The sequence below is a fragment of the Cygnus olor genome, chromosome 14 (genome assembly GCF_009769625.2).
Source record: "Cygnus olor isolate bCygOlo1 chromosome 14, bCygOlo1.pri.v2, whole genome shotgun sequence".
Taxonomy (NCBI): domain Eukaryota; kingdom Metazoa; phylum Chordata; class Aves; order Anseriformes; family Anatidae; genus Cygnus; species Cygnus olor.
Genome location: NC_049182.1, coordinates 15,203,964 through 15,220,704, shown reverse-complemented (window position 1 = coordinate 15,220,704; position 16,741 = coordinate 15,203,964). Strand labels below are relative to the sequence as shown.

The 16,741-nt window shown below is 36.1% G+C and overlaps 1 protein-coding gene across 6 annotated transcripts in view; it reads right to left on the bottom strand.

The window, feature by feature from the left end:
* The window catches only part of SLIT3 (slit guidance ligand 3), a 513,498-nt gene that overhangs the window by 473,830 nt on the left and 22,927 nt on the right, over nucleotides 1–16,741 (bottom strand). For all 6 annotated transcript variants that reach the window (XM_040573726.1, XM_040573730.1, XM_040573725.1 and 3 more), the window contains 2 exons: nucleotides 12,439–12,510; nucleotides 9,349–9,420 (listed from right to left, as the gene is read on the bottom strand). In XM_040573726.1, the coding sequence (XP_040429660.1) occupies nucleotides 9,349–9,420; nucleotides 12,439–12,510 (144 nt within the window). The remainder of the gene's footprint in view (nucleotides 1–9,348; nucleotides 9,421–12,438; nucleotides 12,511–16,741) is intronic.

Sequence of the window (16,741 nt, the reverse complement as noted above, 5' to 3'; positions counted from 1 at the left end):
ATGCATGTCAAACACTGTTCGTGTACAGACAACTACAAATACCATTGGTTGAAATTACGCTTGACTAATTTCAAGAAAAGCTAATATAAATTATATGCTTTAAAATTAGAAAAATATTACAAGCATCAAGATCCAAATCACAGAAGCCTCTTATCCCTGAGGTAACATCAGGGTCAGAGTACTTTACGTGGCTAAGAAATACTGTGGTTTTTCAAGCGTGCCTCCAAAAAAGCCCCAGACAAAGTTTTTTTCACGCTAAAACCTTTCTTACATTTTTTTATACTTTCCCAGTGACATTTCTAAAATTACCTGACCTTTTCAGAATGTGGTTTAAACTACTTAAATACTTTGAAATACAAATGCTGCCAGCTGTACTAAGACACTGAGCAGGATGCTGACCTTCTGTATAAGCAAGATGTAGACTGGGTACATCTCAGAATTACCAGGTTTGTCTTCTACAGGTTACTTCATACTTAGTGGTTTGTTTGTTGGTTTGTTTTTTTCCCCAGCACAGTCTTCCTATACTAGAGATCTGTGCTTACATTGTGTCACTGAAAAAAAAGACATGACAAAAGTGCATGTATAGTGTGCTCACTATGTTGTAAAATTATGTAATATCAAGTTCTATCCTTGAACCTTATGTATATCTAGGATTTTACTAGCTTACCCCAAAAACGTCTTCTGTTTTGCCTTTTGGAAATTTACTTTGATTCCTTCAGTTTCTAAGTTTTAGCAATACTTCATCTCTATGGTACATCTTCTGAAGAAAATCAAGGAGTTTTTATGAAACTTTAGCTACTGGCCAAATTTATGTCTCCATTGCTGCTACACAAATGAATTTTTTTGAACATGCATTGTCCTGTCTTGCATTTAGGATCAGATACCTTTTCAGAGTTGCAAGGAATGGCACTGGCATTTAGAGGGGCTAACTACTGGTTATCAGAAAGCTTTAATGGAATAGGACCATAATAACCAACACCATGCACAGCTGGACTTAAAACATGATTAACAGCTGAAGATTCTCAAGGAAAGGCTAAAATTAGAAGTTGTGCTAAATATCAAGTCATCAAAATTCAAAAGGAAATCATGAGAAGTCATCATAAAATAAAAGGAAATTGTGTTTTGGACTTCCAAATTTTTAAGATGTTTCAAAAAGCTCTACATACTCTTAATTTTGGGATGTGCATTTACTATTCAGGTTACAAATCAAAAGTTATTTATCATTTCTGGAGAGTATCATTCTACTCTAGTCAAAATAAGGTGCTTGTAAACTTAATATAAATAATAGTTTGTTACGTTATTACTATATGAACCGAGTATCTGCATTAAATAGGCTATACTTAAGTATTTCCTGCAGCATTTAACTGTTGTGAGAAACTTGACTGTATATGGAAATGTATGTACTGAAGATCTTATAACATTCCTTTCCTACAAGAACAACTTTTGGACTAACAGTTGCAAATTCCCCTGCCCCCACCATAATTTTAATATTGACTGTATATTTGAATTGTGGGAACAGCAAAGAGAAAGTTCTTTTAAAAAACAACAATAATGTAAATAAATAAATTAATAACTTTCCTGACCATATCTGGTATTTCATTTACACAAATGACTAGCATTTCTCTAAATTATCACTTGAGTACTGTAAAAAAAATACATTGCAGTGAAATCTTCCAGAGTACCCAGCATACAGTATTGACAGATAAATGAAGTATGTGAGCTATATCTTGGGAACATTTATTTTGCCTGTTGAGCCAAGACTAGCACATAAAGCTGAATCAAAAGCAATACAAAAGTAATCAATTTCCTTCTTTCATCCCAAGAGTTAATAAAGGTATGTTATCAACATGAGCCAAGATGTCATCTGATTAAAAAAAAAAAAACAGTACTTATATTTCCCCCTGCAAATATTTACTGAAGTGTACGAATCACACTTCAGCTGCCAATATCTACCTATTTTGTTTTTTTATTTATTCACACACTCCATAGATATACCAATAACTACCAAGTTTTTGTCTTGTGTGATGCTATGTGTCAAGTGAAGAATGAACTACACAGGTATTTCACCACTTGCATCGTGTAAGTCAGTTCCTGTCACTTTATGAACAAAATTTATACCTATTATTTTTATCTTCTACTAACACATTTCTCAGGGAAACTACCAATTCTGCCCATGTTTTTGTTAAGCAAGTCTTATAGGAAACAGGATTTCCTTACCGGTGACTTTACGGCATTCCTTTAAAGTCAGATATCCAATATGAACTTATTGGTGGGGATGAGGGGCAGCTGTTAAATATCCCTGCGCTAGACATGAAAAAACAGTGGAACTTTCTGGACTATCTCAAATCTCACCACTGAAAGAACTGAACATCCCTAATATCTCAGTTGTAGGCAGCTAGTTCAGTAGAAGCAAAATAAAATTTTGGAAAAGATGACGACCGGTTCAGTTTGTTGCAATAGATGAAAATCAGAAAACACACAGTAATGGAACAGCTTGGCTGAGTCTGACATAGTCCATCCAGATCCGTATCCTGTTTCCAACAGTGGTAATATGTAGAAGCATGCAGAGGTATAAACAGAGGTTGTCTATTATACTAATCCCCCAACAGCTTTGCAAGCTTTCAATCTTTTTTCATCTACAGTTAGCTGATAAAGGTTTTGCATATTTAGGACACCTCAATGGATCGCTGTTGCACAAACCTAGCCAGCCTTCTGATGACCATCTGTGAACTTCTATTTTATTCTTTCACAAGCTTCAACATTTTGGGATGTTTTTTTCCCTCCAGTTCCCTGTTCTTCAACCCTGAATTACATCTACTATATCATTGCACAGTCAGTCAACCTCATAAGGTCCTTCTACAATTTCTCAGTGTGGGCACTTTGATTAAAACTGCCCATGAAGCAGTTTTCAGGAAGACTATATAAATGTGATGGAGATACATGTCTGGGTCTCAGCAACTCTGCTAACCAAGTTCCTCTTGAAAGTATTGGTAAAAACAACCTGCACTGTAAACAGTATGAGTGGCAAACTGATAAAAGTTTAAGAGGGACAGGACAAGTCTTGAGGACTTGGCTCCTAGTTCAGCCAGTCAAATTAGTCAAGCCAGTTCCAGAAAGTTTTGTCTGGCTGGAAATAATACCTGTGGTTTAGGGAACTGATGAAATCTACCAGTAGATATAGAAAGATTCCATGGAGGCTCCAATATTACATTTAGAGAAGTGACCATTAGCTCCAAGAATGAGTCATAATCATCCCTAGTTTAAACTGAGGGTGTTACTCACCCCACAAGCACACAGAAACAACTCTTTCCCCTTAGAAGAAAGGAAAAGTATTGCTGAAGATCGAATATGATTTAGCTACACACAAAAGATGCAGAACAGCTGTGAGGAACTGTAATTCACACTCAGTGAGGAAAAGCAAATCACTCTTTTTACACTACAAGAAAAGATGGCACAAGGTAGGAGATTGTAGCATACAGACCAGCACCACGTGGTGCAATAAGCATGGTGGAATTATGAGAGAGAGATAATGACAAAGACAAGTAAAACCTGTAGTAATCCAAGCCCAGAAAAGAAAACCAAGGCACCTCACCTGCAGTTGCTCAAAGAACTTCATGGTGCCATGCGAGGAGATAGCATGTCACTGATGAACTTGCATGCAGCCTCCATGGCTGTGCCAAGGGAATCCAAGAATATGACCAACAACGTCCTCTCAGATACTGGCACCCGAAGCATTCTATCTAATCACTTTGGACTACTCGCAGTGTCAACTGTCACAATGATACTCCTTTAAAAGACAGTAACAGACTTCTCTTGAAAACATGAGGTAAAAGTGACTGCCTTTTCAGATGTCAGTTACAAGATTATTTTTTTTTTCCCAAACCAGAATAATTTTTTTCAAAACTCATGGACCAAATCATGATCAAACATCAAAAACTGTTTCTTGAACTTGCAGTCAGGAGCCAATGCAGCCAAGGAGATACACGTTACTAACTCACAAATGCAGGCAACACAAAACTTAAGTACTAGATATTCTTCAAATCAGGAGAACAGGAACATGTTTGAATATACCAGAAACTGAATTTCATTTTTTGTATTCTTTGCTGGCTCCATCAAGCAGTGGTTAAGCTTGCAACTGGTCTCAGAAATTGATTTCTGCCATTTACTAAAGATTACTTCACTGACACACAGCCTGTGACCTGGGATTAGACAATATAGTTTCATTTCACCCAACTGATGATGCATTGTTGCAGCAGTAGTTCTGCCCAGTGTGACAGATTAGCTCAGGTTTTGACATTTGCTGCACATACTCCCTCACAAAACAGGAGGAAACTACCATCTTGGGCATTACACATACATGACAAGAACAAAATCCATCCCTCCCAAATACAAAGACCGTAAGTTCCAGATGGCTCTACTCTACAATTTACCATTCACATCCTCCTCTGAGGGGAAAGGCCCAGAGTAAAGGGCTGTCCTGGGAGCAGGATACAGACAGAAGGGCTCGCTCCTGAAGTGCCACAAGCTCCTGAGGAGTTTGCTAGCGAGCCAGGTACTACCCTAACTGAGGCATGGCAGTTTGAGAAGGAAGAGGGAAGTATGCAAGCAATAAAATGGTTGAAATACCAGACTGCAGAGCTAAGTTTATTTGAGTGTCTTTATTCTCCTGCATTTCCAAATGAGCATTTTATGATCACTGATCTCAAACTAGATATTATCCATAATGTCATATGGAAATGGAGACATTAAACAACAAAGCTTCATTCTGAAAGGTTACATTCAAACTGTCTTCCATATTTGCAAATCCATATTGCTTCATAAACGAAATAAGTGTAACGCATGCAGTTCCAGAAATACCTCTAAACTGCACACACTGCAAACCCTGTATAAACACTATGGATTTGTCCATGCTGCCAAAGATTCGCAATAAGCTTTTGTTTACAATAGCAGAGAACTGCTTTTATTGTTTTGCCCACTACTCTGAAGCACTTAGCAATCCTTCCACTTAGCCTGTTAATTATTGAAGATGCTTTTTGTATTACATGATTTATTTAAAGCCTGTTCAATCTCAATTTATGAAATCCGGATTGTGAAGCATCTCATAATTTCTTCTCCTTAGCATCTTTGGTCACTAATACAGATTTTACAGTACACTATGCCAAATAAATATACTTTAATACCTTAATCAAGCATTTAGGAAGCAGCTTACAAAGATCCATGCACAGTAGCATCTCTACAGTTAAAGGTCTGCCAATTTCCATTTGGACCTCTGTCTTAACACATAGAAAACCAAAACCATACATGTATATGCTAGGGTTAAACTTTTGGATTTAAGAAAAAAAAAAAAAAAAGCTAATTATTTTTCCCAACTTTGAAAAGATATTTGATTTGGCCATGCTCATACATTCTCTCCCCCCCACACCCCCCGCCCTTCTTTAAACAACAAAAACACATTTTGAGTGTTTTCAGATGTTGAAAGCCTTTATGCTAGCTAAAGACGCTAATTTGAGTAGAAAGAACCAGCCACCAGCCAAAGTCCGGCCTTTTGAAGATAATACAGCTACATGACAATTTCTGGCAGTAGGCCGTGGAAAAGTCAGAATCAGCTGGTGTCTTATATCCTGCCTCATTTTTCACATAAATGTGTGACATCTGGCTCTGGAAGAAATTTCAGTTCATCTTTTTGGTCCACTAGTATGCATCTTTACTCTTGATCCTCTTTCTATACGAAATTTTGTAATAATTTTATCTTGAAATCCTACATCATGTTAACAGCAAAGCATATAGCTGAAATGTCAAAATTCAGTATAAATTTGTGTAAATGCACTCTCCGTGTGTGTATAGACACAGCTCACAACTTCAAACCACAGAACACAAAAACAGAAAGAAAAATCCAAGTCGGAACTTTAACAGTTAACTTTTAGGACAAAAATGCAGAATGGAACTAGAAAAAAGGATTAATTTCTGAAACCTTCCCTACAACAACAGACACAGGTGTTGCTCTAAAACTGTCTACTGGCAAGGAGGGCACACTCAAGATTTACAGATGGCACTTCCAATTTTGAACAACTTATCTCCATCATTTAAATGCTTATTGAACATATGCAAAGTATATCAGTCAACATTAGTTAGTAATATTTCTCGTAAAGTAGCACTTTGGAGCCAAAGAAAAGCTGATAGCTAGAAAAGCAACTAACAAGCCTGGGAGGAGGCGTCCTGAAATCATTCTAGCACCTCATACATACAAGCTTACATTGGCACATAGGCTCTACAAGCTTTAGAGTTTCTCTGCATCGGCATTACATTGCACAAGAACGGCTTGACATTTGACAACAGCACAACAAGTAGAAAGTAGTAAGCTGTATGGACCAATTAAACATTAATATTGCATCTCGACTGATCAACTTTTTATGGTCAGCTACTTCACTGCTCATCTGTGGATTTTCGAGTAAAATCATAGAAACTTCTTTGAATAAAGCATTCCTGGTTTCCCACTGAATTGAGTACCATTGGATATTCTCAAGAACTCTGAATTTTAGGACTCAACAGAACAACTTACACACACACACAAAAAGAAAAAAAAAAAAACAACAATTTTTATAAGAGAGGCAATGGTTAAAATCCCATGTATTACTCAGCTTTATCTAGTAAAGCTAAGAAAAAATATGTCAAAGAATGAAGTGGCACACCTTCCACCCATCACTTCATTTCTCAACTTCATATTTTCTGGCCTTTTGTCATACCCTGCATTATGTGCTTCCTTCAACTGATATTGACAGACTTTATTAAGCTTTTGACAATACCTTGACCTCTATTTAAATAATGTCTTTAAGATGCTCCATTGGTATTGTAAGCATTAATGTCCCGTAAAGAAACAAAAATAAAAAATAATTTAAAAAACAGTTGTAAACAGTAAAATCCCAGTAACTGGAGAGCCATCATTATGGTGTTTTTGGGAGCAATAGCAAACAGCTGTAGAGACATTTTATACAAAATTTACTTACTGTTATGCAGGACAGTACGAAAAAAAACATTTCACAATGAAAATTCTGCTAATTCACTTAGATAATACGATGAGTTTGTTTTGATGTCCACACAAGTGAGACTATAGTAAGCTAAAATAGTATTTACCTAAGGTTATGGTCCATGCCCTTTGAAGGATTACTGTGTGGGAGTGGAAGAACAATATACTTCCACTGTTTTTTAAAGTCTGGCCCAATACAGCTGCTTTGTTTTTTTTTAAAAAAAGTTAGTGATTACTTTTGCATCCACTTCAACAGATCAAAAACGAATGTTATTCCAAAATCGAAGCAATATATGCAATTTTTATTTGTTATTTGAAAGAAATTAAATGGAAAAAAGCCAGTTTTTTTATTCAACCATCATACTTTCTTCATTAATGTTTTGCAATGTTTGACAATACTTAATAAAATAGCTTTAATGTTACCTAAAATGTTGCAATTTAGCTGTTATAAGTTATGCCAAACTTTCCACAGTTCATTCTCCAAAGCCTACTGACTCATAGCAAAAAAATAAACAACAAAAAAAACCACACAGATTTATAGTTATGTCCTAAAAATGATTTAAGCTAAAATACCAAAAAGTTGTATGTTTCCAGCCCTCCCTTTCATACTACATTCATTTAGGAAATATTTTAATGACAGGCAATCCAAAAAGAGAAGCAGAGATGCAGTATGTTTAACTGGCCAAGTTAAGAGTTTGCACAGGAAAAAAAGAAAAAAAAAGAGAGAGACTTTCAAACATCACATACTTGAGCAGATGCTGTTAAAGGTATCATATTTCCTAACTTCTGGTTTCACAAGATACATTATGCTCATTTGCTAACAGAGAAGGCTCAACAGAAAAGCAACACATTAAAAGAAGTCTTGAGTATTCATCATTTCTGGTTACAGATAGCTAGTCAGTCTCCCAGATTTTTTTCAAAACACATTTTTTAGTTTAACTAAATCTATCTTTATCTAAGATGAGCTATAATCTGAAAAAAAATGTTTTCTACAGCATCAGGAAATGCTTAATTTGGGAAAACTATGACGTGGGTTTTGTTTTATTGTTCCCAAGAATTGTGAAATAAATCACCCATGGCATAACTCTTGACTTGAAAGTGCTTTCTAAATGGAATGTAGGTATCAGAAACTGGATGAGTAGCTTATAATCAGAATTTAAAACTCAGCCCCCTTATTTGTATAAAGTGGGCTTTTTAATTCAAGAAAAAAAATCCTGAATAAATCCATTTTAAAAGATCAGAACACTAGTTGATCAACAACTTAAATGCAAGTCTAATCTTGAGATCATCTGAAACAGTTTTAGTACAACATATGCACCATACTCCAAAGTTGTCTTGCACAATTGTTAATGGGAACTTCACTCTTAAAAGCTACTTCAGAAAAAAAAAGAAAAGTTAAAAAATGCCAAGTTCTACAATAAATGCTTTGCAGATAATCAAGCATAAAACCAAATCTGCTTCTCTGTTTTAACAAAAAAGCATTCCAAACCAGCATGTGATTTCTTTCTAGTCACCTACATCTAACAAAGAATAATTCCCCAAAGTATTTCAGCATTACGAAAACATTGTTCAGCTCTCACCATAAGCTGACAAAATTAACCTAGCTTCATGACAATGCTGAACAGTACACTCCAACAAAGAGTAGCAATTTGATATAGCATTACTTTTGCACTTACTGATATTAGTGATTGCACTCTTACAAGGCTAGTAGTTTTCTATGAGTTGGATTTTGCATTAAGAGAGCTTTTATATTCACTAGTGTTTACTTTTGATTGCTATCAAAAGTAGAAGAAATCAACAGTCTAATTTTCTCAGTCTAGCGTGATACCCTGGAACCTACTGGTATCAGTGGCATTGTGCAACTTGAAATGAAATCAAGATAATAAAAAAATTAAGTTCAAAGGCAATTCTAGAAATACTCTGGTTCTTAAACCTTGAGGACAATTGTAACTTTCATTAGTGATGATTTTTATATTTTAATTAACTGTACAAATAATAATTATTATAAACAAACTTTTCTTCTTCATCTATATATCAGTTATAAAAGTTGCCCAAATAATGTTCTTTTAATAGTGTTGTTAAGATTCTAGTATCAATGATGGTTCTATTTTCTTGGTGAGCAGTTGCACATTTTATTTCAAGCATGAGCTATGATTCAGTATAAAGCCAACTGTGTTTAAGAGCATATTCAAATTCAGGTAAGTACCCCCCCCTTTTTTTCTTTTGCCTTTTTTTTTAAGCAAGTTCAGTTTTTAATCATGAAATATAATAATCATTTAAAGCAAAGTAGAAAAACATGGCATTTTTGTTTAAGTATTACTTACAGTCGCTCAAGTTGTTTTAAATCTTGAAATGCTCCACGTTCTATCACACTGATCTGATTTTCTTCCAAGTGTCTGCAATTCCAGAAACACAAGTAAATTTTAAGACAAGAGAGTAAAAGTTTCCCCACTTCACACATGTTATAAAAGTGGTTTTCACAGATGCAATAGTAAAACTTTTAATTAGAGATTATGAAAATTCTAGACCAAAAAGCACTCTCTCTTGATCACTAACAGCAAGCTGATTAAAAATTGCCTCCTGACTCCCAGATTTGATAACCATTTTGTTCAAAAACTTTTGTAACCATAATGCTCAGAAAGATGTTGGTTTAGGGACTGATTGTTACATCCTCAGTCCCTTACTCTTGGCTTTTGTAATTGAGGAGAAATGGCTGACTCCCTACAGTCAATAGCAGAAAAATCAACGTAAACATTTTTTGTCCAGTCTTTATGTTCTGCCAAGACTTCAGGCCTGCTTTAGAGTAAACCACTTGTAAACATACCAAAGCAGTTCAGCCTCACCAGCTATGTGTGACAGCTGTATACAGTCCCACTGTACAACAGGTGTAATAATGTAAGGGAAAGCTCCCAGGCTTCCACTGTGTGGGACTCTGCTTTTCTTCACCATCTAAGGCTGAGGCAAGGATAAGTAATAAACAATGGCGACTGACTTCTCTTTGATTTACACTGTGGAGGAAATGACTACTCATTCACACAGCAGAAGCGCTCTTTATAGGTAAAAGGGAGCAGATACACCAATATTTCCATTTAAGCCATCTTTTTTCTCTCTCAGTGCTGCCTTCCAGCACACACCCATTCTCTGCTTCTGTGAGAGCACTCAGATAACAGAATAGACTAAATCTCTTAGCCTTCTGAATATTTTAGGTAGTTTTAGCTAAAAACACATGAATAACTTAATATACAATAAGTCTGGTTTAAGCGATGACTAGTGAAAAAGCACTCCTCTCCAGCAGCCACTCCTCTGCATCCAATCCTATGAGGATTCTCAGAGTCATTCAACTGGGTTGCAGTTGTGAGGACAGACAGCAAGAATCTACAACTACGAAAACCCAAAAATAAAAGTAAAAAAACATGCAAACAAACTGTGTTCCTCAAAGTAAGAGGGGGAAAAATATGCAGTTATAAGGTATGAAAGAATAAGGTATGCAATGGAGTACTTTGCATTTATGTTCTCAGTTTGAGATGGGAAGCTTTGTTCTGTTGGACCACTCTGCCAGCTTCTAGTTCATTCATCATACAAATAGTTCTCCTCACTGTGATGTCTGAAGACAAGACCAGATCACCTGTTTTGGAGCTCTGGTACAGGTTACACATTTCTGCTCCTTCCACTACACCCCCATCACACATGGGGGGAAAATATGGAGGGGAAAAAGGAGAGGGTGAGTAACGTAGAATAGCCAGAGTTACTAGGGGACCATACAGAAAGTTCAGAAAAATGATTAAAAATCTGAAGGACTTATGGAGACCAGATGTTAAGCTGCACAAACTGCAAGAAAAACAAACAAACAAACAAACAAAAAACCTTTCCAGATACAACAGGAACATGGAAAAGGAAAATACATTGACAATGATCAAAAATATTTATGTAAGCAAATGCTGAAATGGCATATCTTAGGTTTCAGGTAGTCTTAATATATCACAAGACAAAAACAATATAAATTACAGATTTTCTAATAGATACGTTCTGCTTTTATTCCTAATGACTTGTGTGGCAAACACCAGACACCATTCATAATGGTTGAACATGCTACATAAATCTGAAATGAGCACAGAGCAAAAAAAAATCAAATAACTGCAGTTGCATAGTTCGCTTATTGTTAAGGACATCTAGGGTAAGTGACTGCAGTGACATTAGGTAATGTCTGACACTATAGACAGTAGAAAAAACACTACCAAACCAACTACTGTACTGACATTAATGATAGTATAGTACTTGTAAACAGAATTATAATACAGACTTCTAAAATGGTATTGGCAGCTGGGATTGGAGCCAAAGAAATCTAAATGACTCCACTGATAGAGGTGAGGGAAATGCTATAGGAAAGAAGAATCTTCCAATAGAAGATTAGAAAAGATGCAAGACCAGAAGATTAGAATAGAAGGTTAGAAATGTTTTCTTGGTTCAAAAGTGCTTAGGTAGCAGCAGAAAAGACTTGTCTTCTCCTTGGCAGGATTCAGTTAATTTATTAATTGAATTTTCACTAAATTAATGTAACAGTTCATCATTACAGTTTTAAGGACTTATTTTACAAGAAGATACTTAAAGGAAAATACTAGCTGCAGAAGGCAAATCTCAAGAAACAAAGAGAAATTTTCAGGGAGTGCAGGCAGATTTGTGTCTTGATCTTCTGATAGCTGTTTCAGTAAAGGGGTCAATAGAACAATAAAACCAACCTGTCTCTAACAGTGCTGGGACCAACTCAAGATTAGGTTTTTGCCTTGATTACTACAATTTGGAATTTGCAACAGTTTAGTAAAATACTTCCAGTGAACTAGATAACAAGTGCACAGAATGCAGTCACTACTAGGTAAGGGGCAATATGTAGATTGATGTTTTCCCCTTTTGATTTTCAAGGCCTATTTAGAAGCACAGTTGAGCTCTTGACTGATAATTCTAGAACAACAGACAGGACTACCTAAATTTTTTGCATTTGTTACTTCATACTGGACTAAAAGAATTCATAAGTTTCCTCGTGTACAACTTTTACAGCTATCAAATATTTTATACTTGATCTTCTGCAAAAGCACCATTAAAGTCGACAAAATCTGCAAGTCCTACTTGCTAGTGTTCCAATATAATTTATTCATACATAAGTGGACTGTGGTAAGAATTTTAGTCCACCTCACAGTGCTTATTAAAAGCTAGTAAGAAACACAATTAAACAGCTCTGAAATGGCATTTGGACTTCAACATGGAACTAAAATTTTTTTCACATCACAAACTGTTCCAGTTGCCTGGTTTAAAATACCACTAACTGAATAATGTACAGAAATTACTAACATATGATCATCCTTAGTACTAACAACCCAAAATAGTCTTTTCAAGAAAGATAAGTTTTCTCTTATACTCACAAGACACGGAGATTCTTCAGCCCTGCGAAGTCCATCTTTGTGATTCTTGTGATATTATTTTTTTCTAGATCACTGGAGGGGGAAAAAAACAAACACAGCATTCAGGCACTATAACCAACATCCAAAATTCTGTTAGGAGAAATTATCTCCATCAGTGCACCATCTATCAGCTGTTCAAATTGTACAAACTCATGTTTCCATTATAAGTATATGATCTGCTCATCATCTACTTATTCCTCAAGACTACAATCTTTTAAGAGGCTAAAGTACATTCAAGACCCAATCTGTACAACACAGCTGAAATGCAGTACTCTGCCCCAAAAATTAAAATTGGGCTCTGGAGTTGTACTAAGCCCGCTTGAGTCTAGCCTGCTTCAGAAGCTGCTGTAGAGCCTGAGCACAGAACTACCAGCTTTGGTTAGTGGAGGCATGGTGTCACCCAAATGACTGGAAGATTTGTCAAGTTTTAGAACAGCTCCCTGCCAAATGCAGCATCCTATTTATGCAGCTCTTCACCCCATTTTTTTGGGGAATGCTGGTTATCAGAAGATAACCAGTGAAGTGTTATCACTGTTTGAAAAAGTGTTAATCACACTGACCTGTTTCCTATGTTAATCAGAACTTGCCAATTTGTGTCTTCTGTCTTTACTTGAACTTTCAATTTTATAGCACACATGCTATGCGACAACACATTTTCCTCATGTAGTCACATACCCAAGTATTACCTCCTGTACTGTTTCAATTTGTGCTAATTTATGCTCTAGATTCCAAATTAATAAGTAACCGGTATTTTTTCCACAACAGGAAAAACCATTGTAAGCAGATCTTGAGCTGTCCACTTTTCTTTGGAGTGAGCGCACCAAAAATACAAAAGAATTTCACATTTAAACTTGTATCTTGATAGACTAGACATCCAAATAAAATAGCGTTTGCTTATGAGACAAATTCTATTTAAGTCAAAATTGAATCAAAGTGAAGATAAAGGAATTCATAAATCAATCCTTCTTGCAAGATTAGTTCTGTGCTTAAGGCTAAGTCTCACTACACTAGCAGCCATTTTTTTTGACAGTCATAAGAACTGAGTCTAACTCCTCATTTCCCAATATAAAGTCTTCCTGTCATTTCAGAGGTCTGGTTAGGTGTCTTCTTTTTCTTCAAAATAGCACCTGCCCATATTGGTGCACTATAGAGGTCCTGCGTTGTCTTGACTCTTGGATTTGCCTTGACCAGGAACCTACTCCATCCCCCCCCCCCCCCAAAAAACAAACAAACAAAAAAACCGTTCAGTTGTTTTGCCTTTTTTTTTTCCCTGTACAGATTGATTTACTCAACCTAGTGATAACCACCAGACAAACAGCTAGCCTTTTTTCCTCACATTCAACCACACTTATTTTAAAATAAGCGATATTCAGCAAACTTACAACTAAAACAGGTATACTTCTCCAGCATAACACCACAAATATATTGTCAGATTTTCCTAGATAAAAGAATCGTTCTTAAAAAGTATTTTTTTTTTAATACTGGAGTATTTTTTTTCTTCTTCTGAGTCACATTTTACGCCTAGTAAAAAACTGCTAGATATATTTAAAAAAGCAAGCCTTTGGGTTAACACTTCTCAGGCCAATAAAGCACTGAGTAGCTTTCTAAAGACCATGAGATGGTAAACAATAACATTCCAACAAATTTTCTTGTCTAGTGCCACTGGATGAAAATAGTCTAAGATGAAAAACTAGTCATGAGACTAGATGTTGATTTGCTAAAAGAGAATGACATCACAAATTCACAACAGGAAGTAGAGACTTGTCTTAAGAAATTCAATTTTACCATAGTTCCTGCATTAATGTGCATTATTTCTTCTCGAATTTTTAAATTTCTTACATATAACTTCTTTTCAATTTCTAATAAGATTCAACAAGACAAGGGAAGGTAACAGTACTATTTTTAAGTACATTTCGCAATCATCTCAAACCTTGACCATGAAATAATTTCTGAAAGATAGGTAGATGTTCCTAAGTACTGTTTCAAGTTAATAGTTCCGTAGGTACAAAAAAGAGTCCAAGGAAGGGGCAGAACTCAGAACTCCCAGGAATGCCTCAACTGTCACCTTTGTATTCTGAAAGATGCTGCCTAGATGGCTGTCCTTGGATGGCTTTTAAGTGCCTGACAAGAAATACTACAAACAGAATATTAAAGCTCTCAAAGTGTTGAGGAGAGCTAAATGATTTGCAATCTTTCATATACCCTCCTACAGGGAGAAAAAAAAAAAAAAAGTTTTCCTGCCTCCTGCCTGGCACAACGTCCAGTAATTTTCCAGCACACATACAATTCCATACAAGCCCTCCAACATGGCTGCTACCTAAGCCAGTCCTCTTTCACCTCACATCAGACCCTATTAGCAGGATAGATGCAATACTAATAAGAAATATGTGAGTGCTCAAGATAAAAAATTAAAATTATATACCTTGAATCAATTTTTTTTTTTTCTGCTGACATTAAGCATATTCCTCTAAGGCATTAAATGAAAGGTAATTGTCATGGTAACTAATGCCATTTTTTTCTACTGTGAATCTCAAAGAAAAGGCAGTTACAAATTTGGAAGTTTAAGCTCATTGAAAGGTACATTTTCAACATTCAGAGAAGAAACGGAACTGATTTCTTAGCATACCTACCACGTTTCCCAACTCCTTCTAACCATGAAAATAAAGTTTCTTCTAATATGAACACTATCCTTCATTTATCAAAAACTTAAATATTTAGATGAGCAGAAGTAATTGTATTCACTTGTCAGAGAAAATAACGCCTCATATTTGTAAACATACATAATTGTTTTCCTCATGTGTTCCCTAAATCTCAGATGCAAACCAATGTGGGTGTGGGGAGAATCCCTGTATTTTAACTACAAGAAAAAAATAAAAGAAACACTATCTTTGACAGACCTAGGTCAATCATATTTAAGAAAATATCTGTTATGGGGAAAAAAAAAAAAAAAAAAACACAAAACAACTACAGGACACTTTCACTGTATGTAAGAACCACTGAATCACTCTTTTCACAGGTAATACCTTTCAGTCACTGCCTACATTTTTCAGATTTTCCAGCTTGATTTCCTCTGGACTCTCAGTTCAATTCCTCTACCCTGGTGCATCATTAACTACTCACCGGTGCACCAGGGTGACCTGACAGCAAAAATTACTGGGAGGAATTAATTCTGGAGTAAGCAACACATAAATAGCTTCGTGGTTTATTTGCGTGTTGTTTCCCCTCTGCTTTTTATGCCATTCCCTCAGAAGTTTTCCCTTGCCTGTGTCTCAGAAACATTCTACCAAAACACAGCATGCAGCTGCTCAGAATTCTCCAATTGGCAGCTCAGAGGTACACACATCAACAGGGTCAGAGACCCATCTTTTTGCCTATTTTGGTAAGCCTTAAATCTCAGCACAGCACATTTACTCAGCCTGAACACCTGTACGCAGAGCGTCATTCCTGTCACACATACAAAGCAGTTTTTTCCCCTTCAAGTCTGAGCCCGATACCCCACAAGAGCTCCATCCCTCTCTTTTTTCAGCCCCGAGAGCACTCCTGCTACTCAGCACGCTCCTCCCGGTGAGTTCTGCACCCCTCTATGCTGAGAAAGACTTTTTTAAACATTCTTTGATCAATATACATATTGAGATTGCTGTTTACTCCACTCCTGCAGACTGACACAGCCATACACATAAAATCAAGCATTCTATTAAAGCCTTCTGAACATCAGCACCTAAGATAAAGTATCCATTTCTGTAAGTAAAGTTACTTGGACAATTTTCTAATTTTAACAGAATGCTTCTTCATGAAGTTCACTTTCCTAAAGCCAATTTGGATTTTATTGATACCTGCCTCCTCTGCTTTAAAAAGCAGTATTTGCCATCTGAGCATTTACCTGTTCCAGCAAGCTCTCCCTCGAGGCTTGTCTGCCATTTGAGGGAAAAAAGACTAAAACCCTGATGTACTACTATGTAACACTTCCTCCTCCTGTTCAGAGTAGGTCTAGCACTGCTGCTGCTGCTGCAGCAAAAAAAAGCCCATTGCCACAAGTTACCCTATTAGCCAATTAAACTTTGTTACTGTGAAGTTATTGAACTATTGCAGACTTCAGTGGTTTACAGCTGGTATTTGTGGGCAACTTAATATTTTATATTTCCTTTAATAAAAGTTTGCCAGCTGATTATGAGACCACTAGTGGGTTTCAACTACAAAAAGCTAAACCTTAACATCTAATCTTGGTTGACTTTCAAATACATCATGGTTCATAGGAATTATTGGA